This window comes from Xenopus laevis, chromosome 2S, assembly GCF_017654675.1.
Source record: "Xenopus laevis strain J_2021 chromosome 2S, Xenopus_laevis_v10.1, whole genome shotgun sequence".
Taxonomy (NCBI): domain Eukaryota; kingdom Metazoa; phylum Chordata; class Amphibia; order Anura; family Pipidae; genus Xenopus; species Xenopus laevis.
The window spans coordinates 49,012,717-49,029,734 of NC_054374.1; the positions used below are offsets into that span (position 1 = coordinate 49,012,717).

General features: G+C 40.0%; 1 protein-coding gene across 4 annotated transcripts in view; it reads right to left on the minus strand.

The window, feature by feature from the left end:
* Positions 1-17,018, minus strand: part of usp9x.S (ubiquitin specific peptidase 9 X-linked S homeolog) — a 132,180-nt gene that overhangs the window by 15,377 nt on the left and 99,785 nt on the right. For all 4 annotated transcript variants that reach the window (XM_041583748.1, XM_018249221.2, XM_018249219.2 and 1 more), the window contains exons 35-38: positions 5,330-6,080; positions 2,262-2,385; positions 1,313-1,538; positions 487-616 (exon numbers count right to left, since the gene is read on the minus strand). In XM_041583748.1, the coding sequence (XP_041439682.1) occupies positions 487-616; positions 1,313-1,538; positions 2,262-2,385; positions 5,330-6,080 (1,231 nt within the window). The remainder of the gene's footprint in view (positions 1-486; positions 617-1,312; positions 1,539-2,261; positions 2,386-5,329; positions 6,081-17,018) is intronic.

A 17,018-nucleotide genomic window follows, 5' to 3' on the forward strand; every position in this document is an offset into this window, starting at 1 on the left:
GCATTGCAGCCGAAGAGTACATTATAGTTTCATTACTTTAAAAGACTTTCATTTTTTGGTGTTACCGTTGGCACGTGGAGTGAACAAATATTTTTTCCCTGAAGTGATTAGTAGCTCTTTGAGCAGTGGACAAAATGTTTGAAATCTGCAGCCAACCGCAATGGCCTGCAAATGTACTTAATTGGGAGAAAATGGTGTGCCATTCCTCATACCACATTGAAAAATGAACAACAGTTTAGCATGAGGATTTCAACCTGAATAATATACTGCCAGAATAATCCTTCTACAGTGCCTTCCCAAAAGCCAAGTACTAGTTATTACAACTACATATGAAAAGCAGACTTAATATAGTAGTACAGAAAAAAAAATAACTTGCAACTTCTTGAGAACACTGCCGTAACATTCTTTGGCAATTGACCACAGCCTATGTATTATTTGCTTGTACCAAGAACAAATAGCACAAAGGGAATGCAAATACTTCCTTACCAAGGTTGGCATACATGACAAACAGGTTAAAGTATTGCTGCAAGTGTCGACCATGCTCTGATACTTCTCTGCGCAGAAGATTCAGCACTGCTCTTAGTAGCTGATCACTCAGACTCAAGTTATCATAAGCCTAAAAAAACAGTACACAAGAGGATAGTTAAAAACCCTTTAAAGGGACACTGTCAAGTTTAGCGGTTTGCAGATGGTGCACTAATTAGCAAGATAGGGTTTATGAATCCATATTGTGCATATTAAAAATTGCCCGTTTTTGCATACCTACCAACATTTGAAAAATGTAAAAAGGGACAAAAACATGATTTTGACCATGCCCACTATGGCCACACCCCCTAGTTACCATGTCCATTTTACAAAATCTGGCAAGTTATGAAAGTTTGACTGTTTCTGAGAGTTTTAGGGCCATGTTTTGTGTGTAATAACAGTTTTGCTAATGAAGCTGAAATTGCCATTTAAGCTGTGAGTCAGATTCCCCAAGAGTAAATAGTTACAATTGTTTCTTTGCTTATCTTAAATGGTTACAAATGTATTGAAGTGCAGCTGCTTAGTGTTCTGGGCTCTCTGCCAAAAAGCCTCTTATTTTAATTAAGTTTCAGAAATCTTTTTCTGGCATGAGTGCTGGAGATCAAAGAGAAACTTGGGACCTTACAGTAAGAAACCCAGGACTGCGGGCTGAGCTGTCAAAATCAGGACTGTCCAGCAGTAAACAGGACAGTTGGGAGGTATGTTTTTGTGTTCCATGCAGGATAAATGCTGTTTAATAAAAGGGAAAAACATTTGCAATAACTTGTTTATGTGGAAATACTTTTACCTGACTTGAAGGTCCAGGTGATGCAAAGGGTAAGGTACAGGGTCCATCTTGTAGAGAAAAATGTGCAATAAATACTATAAGCTTTGCAAAAGCACCCCTTACTTCAGCACTGGGGCATTCCAACAGATATTCTGAGAATCGGTTAGGATAAGCAAAAAGAACGCCGTGTGCAAACCAAAAGCGTACATTCTTACTATGCCGAAGAAGGATACAAAGAGCATCATACCTAAAAAGGAACAAGATAATTAGAATTGTACTGTTACATTGACAATTAAAGGAACAGTAACACCAAAAAATGAAAGTATTTAAAAGTAATGAAAATATCACAAATTGTTGCCCTGCACTGGTAAAACTGGCCTGTTTGCTTCAGAAACTCTACTATAGTTCATATAAACAAGCTGCTGTGTAGCAATGGCGGAAAATGAAAAAAGGCTATATGGCACAGGTTAAATAGCGGATAAAAGATAACACCCTTATGTTTTACAGAGCTTATCTGCCATCTGCTCTGTAACCAAAGCCTTTTCTCCTTTGAATGGCTGCCCCCATTACTACACAGCATCTTATTGATATAAACAATAGTAGTGTTTCTGAAGCAAACATAGCAGTTTTAGCAGTGCAGAGCAAGACCACATTATATTTTTACTACTTTAAAACACTTATTTTGGATGTTACTGTTCCTTTAATCAGCATGCGCAGAGAATAGATGTTTTTTTCCTGTTACTATATACTACATTTGGAAAAATAGATAGCTGCATTCATAGGCGATTTACACCAATTTGCCCTGGGAAAATTAACCGAACAGTAGTTTGTAAAATTATATTTTGCATTCCTCACACTCCGAACATATTCACTTCTTTAATAAGCTTAAAATAATTTGTCTGAAAAGAGCATACTTATGTTATAATTATATAAATACTATGAAATACTAGTTAATTTTTATTTTTTTTACCAGTCACTGGCTGGACCACGGACAACTTTCTTTGTGTGAAATCCTGAGGTGAACAAGAATTTAGCAGCAAGCTGTATACTAATCATAGTTATTTCTTCTGGCTCAGGCAACAGATGATCTTGTCCTGTTAGAAAACAAAGGATTTTGTTAAAAATTTAACAAACAAAACACAGATATTAAAATGAATCTTGAAAACATTACAATATAACTTGCTTTTACCTTAAAAACACCTAACCCCATGTTTACTTGTCTTTACAGTTTATAAGAGATTATCACATTTTAATACTACAATTGTGCATCATTAAAATACTTATGACGAATAGGATGAATGGTAATACAATGACAGACTATAAATGACTTAAAATATACAAACTATTACAGACCAAGTTTTTGATTTAGCAACTATAACTCAGATCTGTTGTGCTGGCAGCCTTAGGGCTGACTACATATACAGCATCTGCAATAAACACCAGTCTATATCGTGTTCTCCATGCATTCTGATATGGTCCCAATGTGCTCACTTTCATTAAACTGCAAAAATAATTGGTGGATAAAAGAACCTACATGCAACAGATGCTATGATCAGTAGTTCATCAAAACTGTTTTTCTAGGTATATTAATAGTTCTCCCAGGAAATAAACCTGAAGAGGAAAAGCAAAGTGTTCCAAAAAAAAAAAGAGAAAAAAAAGAAAAAAGAAAGAAAATCTGGCATCAAGTGCAAAACTTTGAGTTTTTCCACCTTCCAAACACTTTTTTTTAGTTTAGTTGTTTTCAGATTGTTCACCACAAATAAAGATTTTTTTTTTAATTGCTTTCCATCTTTTATCATTTTTCCAATATTGAAGAAGTTTAATGTTAGTGTCTCTGGTGTCTCTCATTTTCCAAAGTCATCCGAAGTTTCCTGCAACTTAGGAAAATGAAGCGCTGCGTGTGCTTTAGTGCAGGGGACTTTTCATTATAGCGGACGGGAAGACACGCGAAGGCAGTTCGGGGAGATGGACACCCAGAAAAACACCAGGTATCTTATGTGGAAAACACCAGGTATTCCAAGCATTCTGGATAACAGGTCCCATACCTGTACAACTTTCACCTAATCACAACTTTATTTCATGTAACATATGTGGATAATTAATACAATGTGTTTTTATATGTACAAGCTCTAAAATGACAAGTATATACTATATGCCAGTAAAATGAAAATACATTGGTCTGCATATAAAACTGGAAAATTATAGATGCAGTACTTTAACCTGTCAAACATGAATGCTATGTTAATTGCACCCAAAATGATGGCATGACAAAAATGCAGCACCTTTGCTTCCAGTTTGTTGCACTAAAGGAAAAATGCATTGCCAATAATTTTTTGGGATTTTGGATTTAACCTGACCCTTTTGCCAGGAGGTAAAGGCTCCAAGGTGAGATTGGACTTAATATAGTGTAAATGTATCATTTGTGCTCTCTCTAATAAAAAAAAAAAAAAAAAAATATATATATATATATATATATATATATATATATATATATATATATATTTTTTTTTTTTTTTTTGTACAGGTTAGGAATACTTTTTATGAGACATGATGTATCCAAAGAAAAAATATCAACTATTTGTATTTATAGAGCAATGCTGATTATACTGTTTTACTAAAGGCTAGAAAATAGCCACATGATAACCATTAAGTGCAAATAACAAAGCTATATGCACTGCAACTTTATAAAATCAGATCTCTCCATATGAAAAAACAGCTAACAGCTCTAAAGCATATACATATTGAAATATAGAAGAATTTCAAGAGTAGCATTATCCTCTGATATGGCAAAGCACACCATGTTCAGTCTAAGCCAAATACAAAAAAACTTTAAAACATGTTAGCTTAATACATTTTACATAAACTTTAATAAGGACATTTTAAATTACTTCAAGGCGGTGTTCACCTACAGAATTGCCAACTCAGCAAATTTTCAATTGGTCCTCATTTTAGTTTTTTAATTATTTGCCTTCCTCTTCTGGCTCTTTGCAACTTTCAAATGGGAGACCAGCAGTCACAAATTTGCAATTTGAGGTTTAACGTATTATTGTTGTTGTAGGTTTTATTACTTATCTGTATATTCAAACCTATTTCTATTCATATTCCAGTTTTTCATTCAAGCCAGTGCCTGGTTGCTAGGTTACTTGTAACCCTAGCAAACAGTTAGTTACTAAAATTCCCAAACTACTGAACAAAAAGCTAAATTCAAAAATCACAAATAATTTTTAAAAAAGACCAATTGCAAACTGCATCAAAATAGTACTATCTACATCATACTAATAGTTTATTTAAAGTTAAACGACCCCTGTAACATTCCTGTCTCTGGTCTTTGGCAGCTCAGTGATCCAGGTAGAGTCTCTGAATGGTTACAAATTGCTACAAAAATTGATCTCAGGCAATATGGAATGTGGAATATTAGCAACTATCAATTATAACAGTTGCCTTTAAGTGAAACAAAGAGATTTGGCTTAACAGGACCAGAATTAAGAAATTGTCACCCCTTCCCCAGAGCTGATTAAAAAAATACATAAGAAGGTTAAAAATTAAACTTTAAAATTTAATATTAGAAAAATGGTCCCAATTAGAAAATAGGTTATTGAAAAGTAGTATATTTCTGAGGAACTAACTGAAAACCCCTTTAACATTGGAGAGAGTTGCTTAGAACATTTTGTATTATACAAAAAAACAAGTTTTTAAGTTGAGATTCTCTTTAGCTTGCTTTCAGTATAAATGTTAATGCAAGAAATAAATAAAAATCAACCAATATCTTTAATTAAAACAACAGGTAGCATGAAAATAGGCGTACATCTTAAAAGCAAACAAATCACCCTTCTTCATTATGTCTGAAGTGCTACTTTTCTGATTGTACAGGAACTAGAACTTAGCTCATAGCAACTTTATCTGTTGGTTTGCAAGCCATTAGTGTCTCTAAAAGGTTGTTGTATAAACGTTACTTAAGGTATATATATTATGCATTATTAGGCAAACAAAAATAAACAAAACTAATTAAATAGACAACTTTAAAACTTTTGTACTGACCTGGAGGGGGATTTAGGTAGATGCTGTTACAGGTTAGCAACTTCTTTATAAACTGAAAATATTCTAAGCTGTATTGCATCCTGTTGTGCATGAACTGCACATTTTGCTTACGAACACTACGTTCAATGGCTGATGACATCTTGATTTGATGAGGTTTAGAGGTGATTGCTAGTTCAGAGATGTATTTCACCATTTCATTGTCTTTGTCTAGAGTATCCATACGTTCATAAAAGAGAATGTAGGCATTCCACCACCTCTTTTGTCGCCTGTAGGACATCCGCTTCATCATGTGGTCAAACACTTCCCCCATGTATTCTCCACCAAAGCACTGATTTTTCATTTCTTCATCATCATCCATTTTGCATTCTGTTACATCTCCATCATCAAATTTATACCAACGGTTCTTTTCACCATCTCCACCATTTCTTTGGATGATGTAAGAATAGTAGTGCCCACCACTGGCCTGCCCACTGTGCACCAACACTCCTACTAGTCTGTATTTAGTACTAACAGCAGGTTCATTTTCAGTTTGTTCATTGGGTATGACCTGATTTTCTGGGTTCACATCATTTCCTTCCAACTTGGCCACTCCTGCCACGGTGTATGGCTCCATGTCAAGCTCTCTTGGAAACTCAAAATAGTCGTTGAACTTGATTGCACATTCCCTTTCCCAGTCATAATCAAATCGCTTCAACTGGATTGCTAGAACAGGAGGCAGCTTCTTGATGAGCAAACGCTTCACTGTGTCAACCTAAACGAGTTTTAAAAATGTTATATTTAAGTAGAACAAATACTTACGCAGAACAAAATTATATAAAAACAAAAATTAAAACGAGTAGGTATATATATATATATATGTGTGTGTATATATATATATATATATATATATATATATATATATATATATATATATATATATATATATATATATATATATATATATATATATATATATATATATATATATATATATATATATATAGCAAGTCCAAAAACTGGAGCACACTCTTCAATTAAGGCAACTGCCCAGGTGCTGGTTAAATTACTAACTTGTACATATCTCCACAAAAACCGCACACATAGGACTTGTTAGTGCAAAAAATGAAAAAATGTTTTATTCCGACGTTTCGGTTCACATACTGGAACCTTCCTCAGGTGGGGTACACTGTGCATAGCAAACAATACTGAATTTAAACACATAAATGGCGCCAAACAATCAACATGTGACATCATTACAACGTCAGTGAGTCATAGTTGGAGTGTATAAATAGATCTATCCGTGGGGGCTACTTTCCCTTTAATGTGCAACAAAGGACCACCTCGTGCAGTGTAGGTGAGCCGTGCTTGAGTGTGTATAGATCCATTTTTGCATAGTGAGTGTCGTGCTTGTGATCGCTGCCTATATAGAGTGTTTAACAAAGTGATTCTCATGTGCAAGACAACTTTTCGTTACCTCTCTTAGCGAGCCGCCAATTGAGCATGGAGGAGGGAACGCTTGTGTCGCCTAGAGGGATCGGCATCACCCAACATAGGATGTACATAGGCTCGACCCGAACATCAACCGCACCAATCATCTTGATCATTGACCCAGGTAAGTCATGCTCCAGATATAGAGCCTGCGCTCTACTGTCAGTCGCACATCCGCCATCATGGAAATCGGCGTCGCTTATTAGCTGTCAGCGACGTTCTCCAATCCGTACCTCTCTGCCCCTTTTCTCAGCCCGGAACACGCTGCTTCGGCGATCGGAACATCAAGGGAGGTGATCCTCCTCCCCCAACACCGATCCTCCATGTCAGACTCACCGGGAGGGCACTGTACCTTAGCCATAGGCAATGATTATTTTCACCAGGATCGCATTTCGCGTTCCCTCCTCCATGCTCAATTGGCGGCTCGCTAAGAGAGGTAACGAAAAGTTGTCTTGCACATGAGAATCACTTTGTTAAACACTCTATATAGGCAGCGATCACAAGCACGACACTCACTATGCAAAAATGGATCTATACACACTCAAGCACGGCTCACCTACACTGCACGAGGTGGTCCTTTGTTGCACATTAAAGGGAAAGTAGCCCCCACGGATAGATCTATTTATACACTCCCACTATGACTCACTGACGTTGTAATGATGTCACATGTTGATTGTTTGGCGCCATTTATGTGTTTAAATTCAGTATTGTTTGCTATGCACAGTGTACCCCACCTGAGGAAGGTTCCAGTATGTGAACCGAAACGTCGGAATAAAACATTTTTTCATTTTTTGCACTAACAAGTCCTATGTGTGCGGTTTTTGTGGAGATAGATATATATATATATGTGTGTGTATATATGTGTGTGTGTGTATATGCGTATGCGTGTGTGTGCGTATGCGTGTGTGTGTGTGTGTGTGTGTGTGTGTGTGTGTGTGTGTGTGTGTATATATGTGTATATATATATGTGTGTGTGTATATATATATATATATATAAAAAACACACACACACACCTCTTTTTCCTTCGTTATATTGACGATTTGGTCATTGTATGGCCTGGTACTGAATTACATCACTGAATTTGTCGAAATGTTTAATGAACTCAACATGACTGACAGCCCAGTAGGATTTACCTATAATTTAGATTCCCATGAAATTAATTTTTTTTGGATGTGGTTTTGACCTTGAACAGTTCCTGCTTGGACTATTCTCTTTACCCTAAACCCACAGACAAAAATGTTCTTTTACATCATGCAAGTTGCCACCCTAATGCTATGCAAAAAAATCTTTGCCTATCTCCCAATTTTGTATGGTGTTGATAAAAACTCGGTCCAATCTATTTACGATAAGCAAATTATACACATGTGGATCCGATTTAAAGAAAGGGGTTACTCTCATAGATTGTTGGCTGATGCTTTGGATAAAGCTAAGGTATGACATCAGGGGATATCTACATTGAGTGTGAGTGAGCCAAGCTCAGTGTTCAGCACTAAGTACAATACATATACAAGAAATATTGGTAAATTTGTTAAAAAACAGTAACATTATACAGGCAGATAGAGCCTTGTCTCAAATTGTCCCAGACCCTCCCATGGTCTGTTACAATAAAGGTACCAATTTGCGTGTTTTGCTAGTTAATATACGATCCAGTGCAGTGTTATGTTACAAAAAAACACACTTGGTTGACAAGTGACAAACCAGAATGTTTTCGATGTCCCAACTGTACTTCATGTCGTTACATGACCCAAGGGCAAACTTTTTTATATCCTTAAACTGGCAAAACATTTGCAATAACGCACCATAATCACGTGCAACAACAGTCACGTGATATATCTCATCACGTGTCCGTGTGGTTTGTCATGCATTGGTAAAACGGACCAGATACTTAGATTAAGAATGGATGCACATCGATTGGCCATAAGTACTGCATTTAGGGAGGGAAGACCACTAAACCAGTGGCGAAACATTACCTTAAACAGGTACACAGGCTTCCGACATTTAAATATATTGCAATAGATCACATCCCACCCCTTAGGAGAGGTGGCAATCATTCCAAAGTCCTTTTACAGAGGGAAGGGTTTTGGATAAAAAAACGAAATACTTAGGCCCCCCATGGCCTAAAAGAAAATTGCCCTCTAACGTGTTTCCTAAAGCAGAGGTTATGTTACATTTCTTTTGGATACTCGTATACTTTGCAACATTCATTTTCGTAATATTTTTAAATATGGATACATTTTTATAACAATGTCAACCCTATTAATGCAGTATGGGTTACATATATGTCTCTTCCTACTCTGTTTGCAACAATGTTGTTCTGTAGTCATGTGCACATTTATTCAGGTGCACACAGGGCTCCTTTTTTTCTATTTGCTTTACACATTGTGCGGGTATATACTGGTAATTGAATGCTATTTTCTACTCACACGTCTCGATTTACCACACGTGACTGGGTGAGTGCTTTCATACTGTCTATTTTTTTTTAACAAATACTGCTTTATTGAAAGTATAACAGAGGCATGAACATACAGTGGCATGTAAAATACATTTCTGAGTTTACAATCAATATGCAGGATCAATTGCAGTTAACAAAAACAAAAAAAACAAAGAATTGACGTTAAAAAATTGTTGCTACAATTGTATCTCTGGTAGTGCAAGCAGCGAACCTATGACCATATAACTGCCAGTGTGGCCGTGAGGTCCAACCAGTGATCAGAACACTAGACCGTGACCTAAGTCAGAAGGTTATACAAAAAGAACAGACATATAAGGGATATACATGTGTAATATACTTGCGTACGGGGGGGGGAGGGTATGGGGTTACAGGAGCCACCAAACCACTACTAAGTTGACAATGTGTCTACACCAGTGTGGGACCATAATCATCCATCCTCCTCCTCATCCAGCCAGATCCCCCATATTTTATGAAATTTTTCCGGGCAGTTCCTTCTCATGTACGTCAGTTTGTACATGGGCATTGCTTTCCTAATGAGGTCCAACCAAAAGGGGACAGTTGGGCCAGAGGAATCTTTCCATTTGAGGGCTATAGCTTTTTTTGCAAGCATTAGTAAAATAGAAAGGAGAGTACACTCAGCACTTTTAACAGATACTTCCTCTACCCTGTTCAATAAGAGTATTAGTGGATCCACAGGGAGTAACCAATTTGTTTTCCCACTAATATTCTGCAACACTCGCTGCCAAAAGAGACGTATCACAGGACAGGTCCACACCATATGATAATAATCGGCCACCGGTTCAGAACATCTGGGACAGGCCGGTGTTAAAGTGGGATTCATCCTATGCAATCTTTGAGGGGTGAGATAAGTCCTGTGTAGGTATTTAAGTTGAGTTAGTTTGTCCCTACTACATATCATCCCATCTGAGTAGGACTCCAGAGCATCATTCCACTTTTCCTCATCTAGCGAGGGTATATCTTTTTGCCATTTCAGATGGGTTTTTTTAAGGTTAGAGTTACCTATTGACATTAAATGATTATAAAATACTGATAAAGGTTTCCGGAGGTCAGGGTTGTGGATATAGGTCTCTAGCCTCCTGGGAGTGGTGTCCACCTGCCCACCCGGAAATTGCGAACCTATGGCATGTCTCACTTGAAAAAAGCGAAAAAGCATAACATTAGGCAAGGTAAATTTGTCTTTCAGAATTTGGAAGGGGGGTAATTTGCCATCAATAAGAATATCCATAACATACTTAATGCCAAATCTCGCCCATAACTGAGGGTCAGGAATCATAGCAAGGTGTTTCAACTTAGGGTTGTACCAGAGGGGGGTAAATTTAGAGCAGTGTGCAGGGATAGAGGGTAAAAAATTTAGAGCCACTTGCCAAGCCCCCACTGTAGCCTTCATAAGAGGGGTGATATGCTGAGAGTCTGTTATGCCCCTATACAGGAGGTTCTTAAGTCCCTCAAATGAGCCCACTACTTGCGCCTCCAACTGTGTGGTGGCATCTTGCGGGGAGGGGGAGGCCCAACGCCAAGCGTTGACCAGCTGAGCAGCCAGATAGTACAGGAATAAGTTAGGTGCTGCCAACCCCCCACCCTTAACAGGGAGTTGGAGAGTAGCAAGGGCAATCCTAGGTTGCGATTTGTTCCACAGCATTGAGATTTCAAGGCTCCGCAAGACTCGGAACACATCCTTATTAATCTTTAGGGGAGACTGTCGAAATATGTAAGTTAACTTTGGGAGGATAACCATCTTGAAGAGGCAAATTCTGCCGTACAAGGATAACGGTAGGGATGACCACGTTTCAACTTTGGACTCTATGTAGTGTATAATCGGCGACAGATTAAGGTCTACAAATTTTGTTAAATCCCTGTGGATCCATATCCCTAGATATTTAAAAGAGTCTGCCCAAGACAGACCATGAGGAAAAGCAGGGACATCTTGGTGTTGTGGGTCAATGGCAAAAAGAAGGGATTTCGCCCAATTTATTCTCAGACCAGAGTAGGCCGTGTGTCCATTGATAATGTCTAGTGCAGCGCCAAGCGCCCTACCAGGGTTGGCCAAATATAGCAACGTGTCATCCGCATACATGGACACTGTTTCCGTGACTCGACCCAGTTGAAGGCCAACCACCCTGGGATTATTTCTAATTCGACAGGCCATAGGTTCCATGGCTAGGGAGAAAAGCAAAGGGGAGAGAGGGCAACCCTGACGGGTACCTCTCAGAATGGAAAAAGGTTGTGAAATAGTAAAATTTGTTCTGACTCTAGCTACGGGGTTATCATATAGGGCTTGAACCCATCTAATGTAAGACTCTGGGATGCCCACTCTCCACATCGTAGACCATAGATAAGGCCACTCCACTGAATCGAAGGCCTTCTCGTTATCAAGTGAAGCAATCACCCTTTCCCCCGAATTATCATGAGTAATAGCCAGATTAGTGTAGAGGCGTCTTATATTAGCATCCGTTGACCTCCCCTGCATAAAACCTGTCTGATCAGGTGAAATTATCAAACCCAGCAACGGTGCTAGACGGGAAGCTAATACCTTGGCCAAAATTTTCGCATCTGAATTAATCAGAGATATTGGTCTATATGCCGCACAGTCATTTGAGCCTTGCCTGGCTTCAAAATCAAACTATTAGAGTTGTTTGCATGGATCGTGGGAGGGGAGAGCCCGAAAGAACAGCATTATATAATTTAGTAAGAAGAGGGGCCACTTGATCTTTATATAGTTTATACCAATCCATGGGTATCCCATCCAGCCCCGGGGTTTTACTCGCAGGGAAAGATGTAATAGCCTCCTTCACCTCATCTACCGTTATAGCTACAGCTAGGGACTGGGAGTATTGGTTCTCCAATACCGGGATCTCAGTGTTACTTAGGTATGTATCTATTTCCAGGGGTCCCTTCTGAATTTTTGAGCAATATAAGTCCCTATAAAAAGCACAGAAAGCATCATTAATCCTGTTTGGGTCTGAGGTGTACTCTGTTGGAGATATTTTCACAGCTGGTATGGTAGAGGAGACTTGCTCATTCCTAGACAGGTAAGATAATAGTTTGCCATTCTTATCCCCATGCTCAAATATATTGGCTTGTTGATAAAGGATGTGCTTTTTTGTCAACTCAGCCTGGGCAAGATTCAAAGCTAACTGTGCATTTAACCATGACTGCCTAGCCTGGTCCGTGGGGTCCGCTACATATTCAGACTCTAACGCCTGTACGTCTTGCGTGAGTGCATGTATCTCAGCACCTACAGTTGCATTGACCGCTTTAATGTTTCTAATATATTCTCCTCTAACATAAGCCTTCAGGGCATCCCACACTACGTCCGCGGACGCAGAATCCTGATTGACCGAAAGATAAGAGGCAATACTGTCTCGGATGGGTTCTTTCAAAGCTGTGTGATTCACCCAGAAGGGGCTTAAGCGCCATACTCTATCGCTTGGGTCAAAGGACCCCATAAGATTGACAACGAGAGGGGAATGATCAGATATGCCTCTCATAAGAATCTCAGCGGAAGTGACTAATTTGGTCATATCTGACGTCCCCATCGCAAGGTCAATTCTGGATAAACATTGATACCCAGGGGAATAACAGGTGAATTGTTTGGCTACTGGGTGTCTGGTGCGCCAAATGTCACTAAGGCCATAGGTAGAGACCCATTTGGCAAAATTGGGATTACGGGCCTCGAGGTCGTCAATCTGTCAATCTCTGGGTTTGGCGCCACATTGAAATCCCCCATTATAAGTACCGGTGCCAGAGGCAATGTTAGAATCTTACTCATGAGCTCCTGCAGGAGAGCGATGTCAAAGGGAGGGGGGACATAGACCCCCCGCTATAGTATATAGACGACCGTATAACAACCCGTGCAGAATCACAAACCTACCAAAGTGATCAGTCAGTACCGAATTAGCAGTAAAAGGGCAGGATCTGGAGATAAGTATGGACACACCCCTCGAATATGTGGAATATGTGGAGTGATATGAGTGACTTAACCACGGTTTTTTAAGACTTAAGGTCTTGGTTCCAACAAGGTGCGTTTCTAAAAGTATGATTTGGGGTTTTTCTTTCCTAACGAAATCAAAGACCAGCTTACGCTTGATAGCAGTTCCCAACCCCCGGACATTCCACGACATTACCTTAACCCTAGACATGTCTGAAGCATATTGATATAGTTCCGTAGAACCTCCCCACACATTACATACACATATCGCTGCCATGTCAAGAAAAATTCCAAACTAAGAACAAAATTGTTCCCCAACAACCCTTCACACACCCACCCTACCCACACAATCCCCAATATAACTGCAATTTTGTGTGAGTTTACGCCCATAACTACAACCTGTAGAGAAGAAAAGGAGGTTAGTATCTACTCAGCCTGTCCGAGATTGGACAGCGCTTGTGCCCAAAGTCCTGTAACGTGGTGTAGGCTCAGTGTCCATGAGAGGCCAAAAAAAAAAAAAAAAAGGAAAAGTAGTTACACCGATATTGACAGGATAAGAGTTACCAGAACCGTCCCGAATCTTGAGTTAACTGCTTAGCAAATACTCATGCTTCTGGTTGATGCTGATGTTGAGGCGGAGGCGATCTGGGTCTTCCCTCCATCCATGCGATCGTGTCCTCTGGAGTGTTTAAGAAATGGGTTTTCCCTCTGTCTGACACCCTAAGTTTCGATGGGAAAAGCATGGCATACGGAATCTGTCTCTGACGCAACAGTCTTTTTGCTTCAGCAAATTGGGATCGTTGCTTCCTGACAGTTGTAGAGAAGTCAGGGTACAGAGAAATCCTATTGTTGTCGTGTAGTATTTCACCTGCCAGACGTGCTGCATTTAAGGCAGCATCTCGGTCTTTATAATTAAGCAAACGTGCTATGAGTGGTCTGGGCGGTGCGCCCGGTGGAGGAGGGCGACCCGGTATCCTGTGGGCCCTTTCCACTGCAAAGGCTGGGGAGAAAATGTGCTCGCCAAACTTTGACCGCAGCCAATTTTCCACGAACGTCTCCGTGGCGTTTCCTTCTGCCCGCTCGGGTATGCCCAATATGCGTATGTTATTCCTCCTGAGACGGTTCTCTAAATCGTCTGCTTTCGTCTCAAGAAAATGTAAGTGTTTGGAGAGAGAATCCATGCGGTTTGGTATGGGAGAGGTTAAATCCTCCAAATCACTTATTCTCCTCTCCGCCTCACTGGTTCTTTCTCTCACTTTTTGCAGGTCATGCTTTAAGATGGCAAAGTCAGTGTGAATTTCATCCACTTTTGTTATCAACGTGGAATGATTACTGGTAATAATTTTCAGCACCTCTGCTAGGGTGGGGTCTGCGGGAGAGGCAGGCCGAGTTGGGGTGCCAGGCGCGGAAGGGCCCTCCCTAGCCTCAGGCGTACCGTTTGCGGGAGAGGACATACCTTGTTTTTTCCCCAGAGGTGGCGACTGGCGAGCAAACCTCTCCAGCTTCTTGGCCGCAGCGTCTTTCAACTTAGGCTGCGAGCCTGGGGAGGGTGCGGCCCGCTGTGTTACAGCCGCGGCGCCATCTTGGATGTGCTTCCCCTCCGTCGTTGCAGCGGTGTTGGACTTGAGCGTCTGCCGGTTTCTTCGCATGAGGAGTCAGGAAAGTACGTGCAGGAACTTCGCACCCCAAAAAGAGAAGGTATAATCGGTAAAACCGGATCGGTAACAGGATTTTGTAAGGCCCTCAGGCAGAGCTCACACAGCGTGCGTCCTACCCGTTCAGCATGCAGACCACGCCCCTCATACTGTCTATTTAATGCTAGTTATGGTCTTGATAAAAGTCTTAGGAGGAGACAAAACATTGGCCTGTTTTTAAACTTTTTCAAATAAATATGCTTTAAAAAAAAAAGTTTTTGAAGGTTCCTGGATATCTAGCTCTCTCTCTATACATACATACAGTTAGGCCCATAAATATTTGGACAGAGACAACTTTTTTCTAATTTTGGTTCTGTACATTACCACTATAAATTTTAAATGAAACAACTCAGATGCAGTTGAACTGCAGACTTTCAGCTTTAATTCAGTGGGTTGAACAAAAAGATTGCATAAAAACATGAGGCACTAAAGCTTCATTTCAGGGGCTCAAAAATAATTGGACCAGGGGCTCAGAGGCTATTTCATGGGCAAGTGTGGGCAATTCATTCGTTAAATCATTATCAATGAAGCAGAATAAAGCCCTGGAGTTGATTTGAGGGGGGTGCAAACAACATGTGGTCAAATGAGCTCTCCATGCAAGCCATCCTTTAGCTGAAAAAACAGAAAAAAACCCATCTGAGAAATTGCTACAATATTAGGAGTGGCAAAATCTACAGTTTGGTATATAAGGAGAATGAAAGAAAGCACCGGTGAACTTGGCAATGCAAAAAGACTTGAAGACCACCATGGAAATGATTCAGAGATCATCCACCACTGTTAAGAGAAACCCCATTTACAACAGCCAAACAAGTGAACAACACTCTCCAGGAGGTAGGTGTATTGATATCCAAGTCTACCATAAAGAGAAGACTGCATGAAAGTAAATACTGCAAGGTACAAGCCACTCATAAGCATCAAGAATAGAAAGGCTAGATTGGACTGTACAAATGAAACCAAGATCAACCTCTACCAGAATGATGGCAAGAAAAGAGTATGGAGAAGACGTGGCACAGCTCATGATCTAAAGCATACAACATCTCTATAAAACATGGCAGAGGCAGTGTGATGGCTTGGGCATGCATGGCTGCCAGTGGCACTGGGAGACTAGTGTTTATCCATGATGTGACACAGGACAGAAGCAGCCGAATGAATTCTGAGGTGTTCAGAGACATAGTGGGGCTCATTTATCAACACTGGGCAAATTTGCCCATGTGCAGTTACCTATAGCAACCAATCAGTGATTAGCTTTTTAAAGCTAGCTGCAAGTAGGACAATGAATGCAGCCATTTGATCGGTTGCCATGGGTTACTGCCCGTGGGCAAATTTGCCCAGTGTTGATGTATGACCCCCACTGTCTGCAGTCAAATCCAGCTAAATGCAGTCAAATTTATTGGAAGGCGTTTCATATTAACCCAAAACATACAGCCAAAGTAACCCAGGAGTTTATTAAAGCAAAGAAGTGGAATATTCTTCAATGGCCAAATCAGTCACCTGATCATTCATTTCACATGTTAAAGACTAAACTTCGGACAGAAAGGCCCACAAACAAACAGCAACTGAAAGCCGCTGCATTAAAGGCCTGGCAGAGCATTAAAAGGAGTAAACCCAGAATTTGGTGATGTCCATGAGTTCAAGACTTCAGAGGGGGGTGTGTGTGTGGGTGTGGGTGGGTGTGTGTGTGTGTATGTGTGTATGTGTGTGTGTGTATGTGTATGTGTGCGCACACACATACAGAAACAATCCAAAAATGCACTGGCACTTACAACAAAAAATCCATTAGGTGCCTGGGTGCAAGAAGCCGAACACAGCAACACAAATCAAAAATGTAGAAGACCGCACTCACAGGACTTATAAATCAATTCACTATAATTTATCGTAGGCAAACATACTGATGTTTCGGCTGAACACCAGCCTTTTCTTATTTTCGGTACTTTCCAGTTGTCCTCCTCCTATACACTTCTAACACAGTTCTAACATGCATGCGTATGCACAGCGACCCTGTGAGTAACTTAAATTCTTGAGTTGCTGCTTTTACCGCAGAACTACAGACAACATGTTGGATTACCTGATTTTGAATACGATAAAGTTATATGTTACTCTTTAACCTTTTTTACCTTTTGCATACA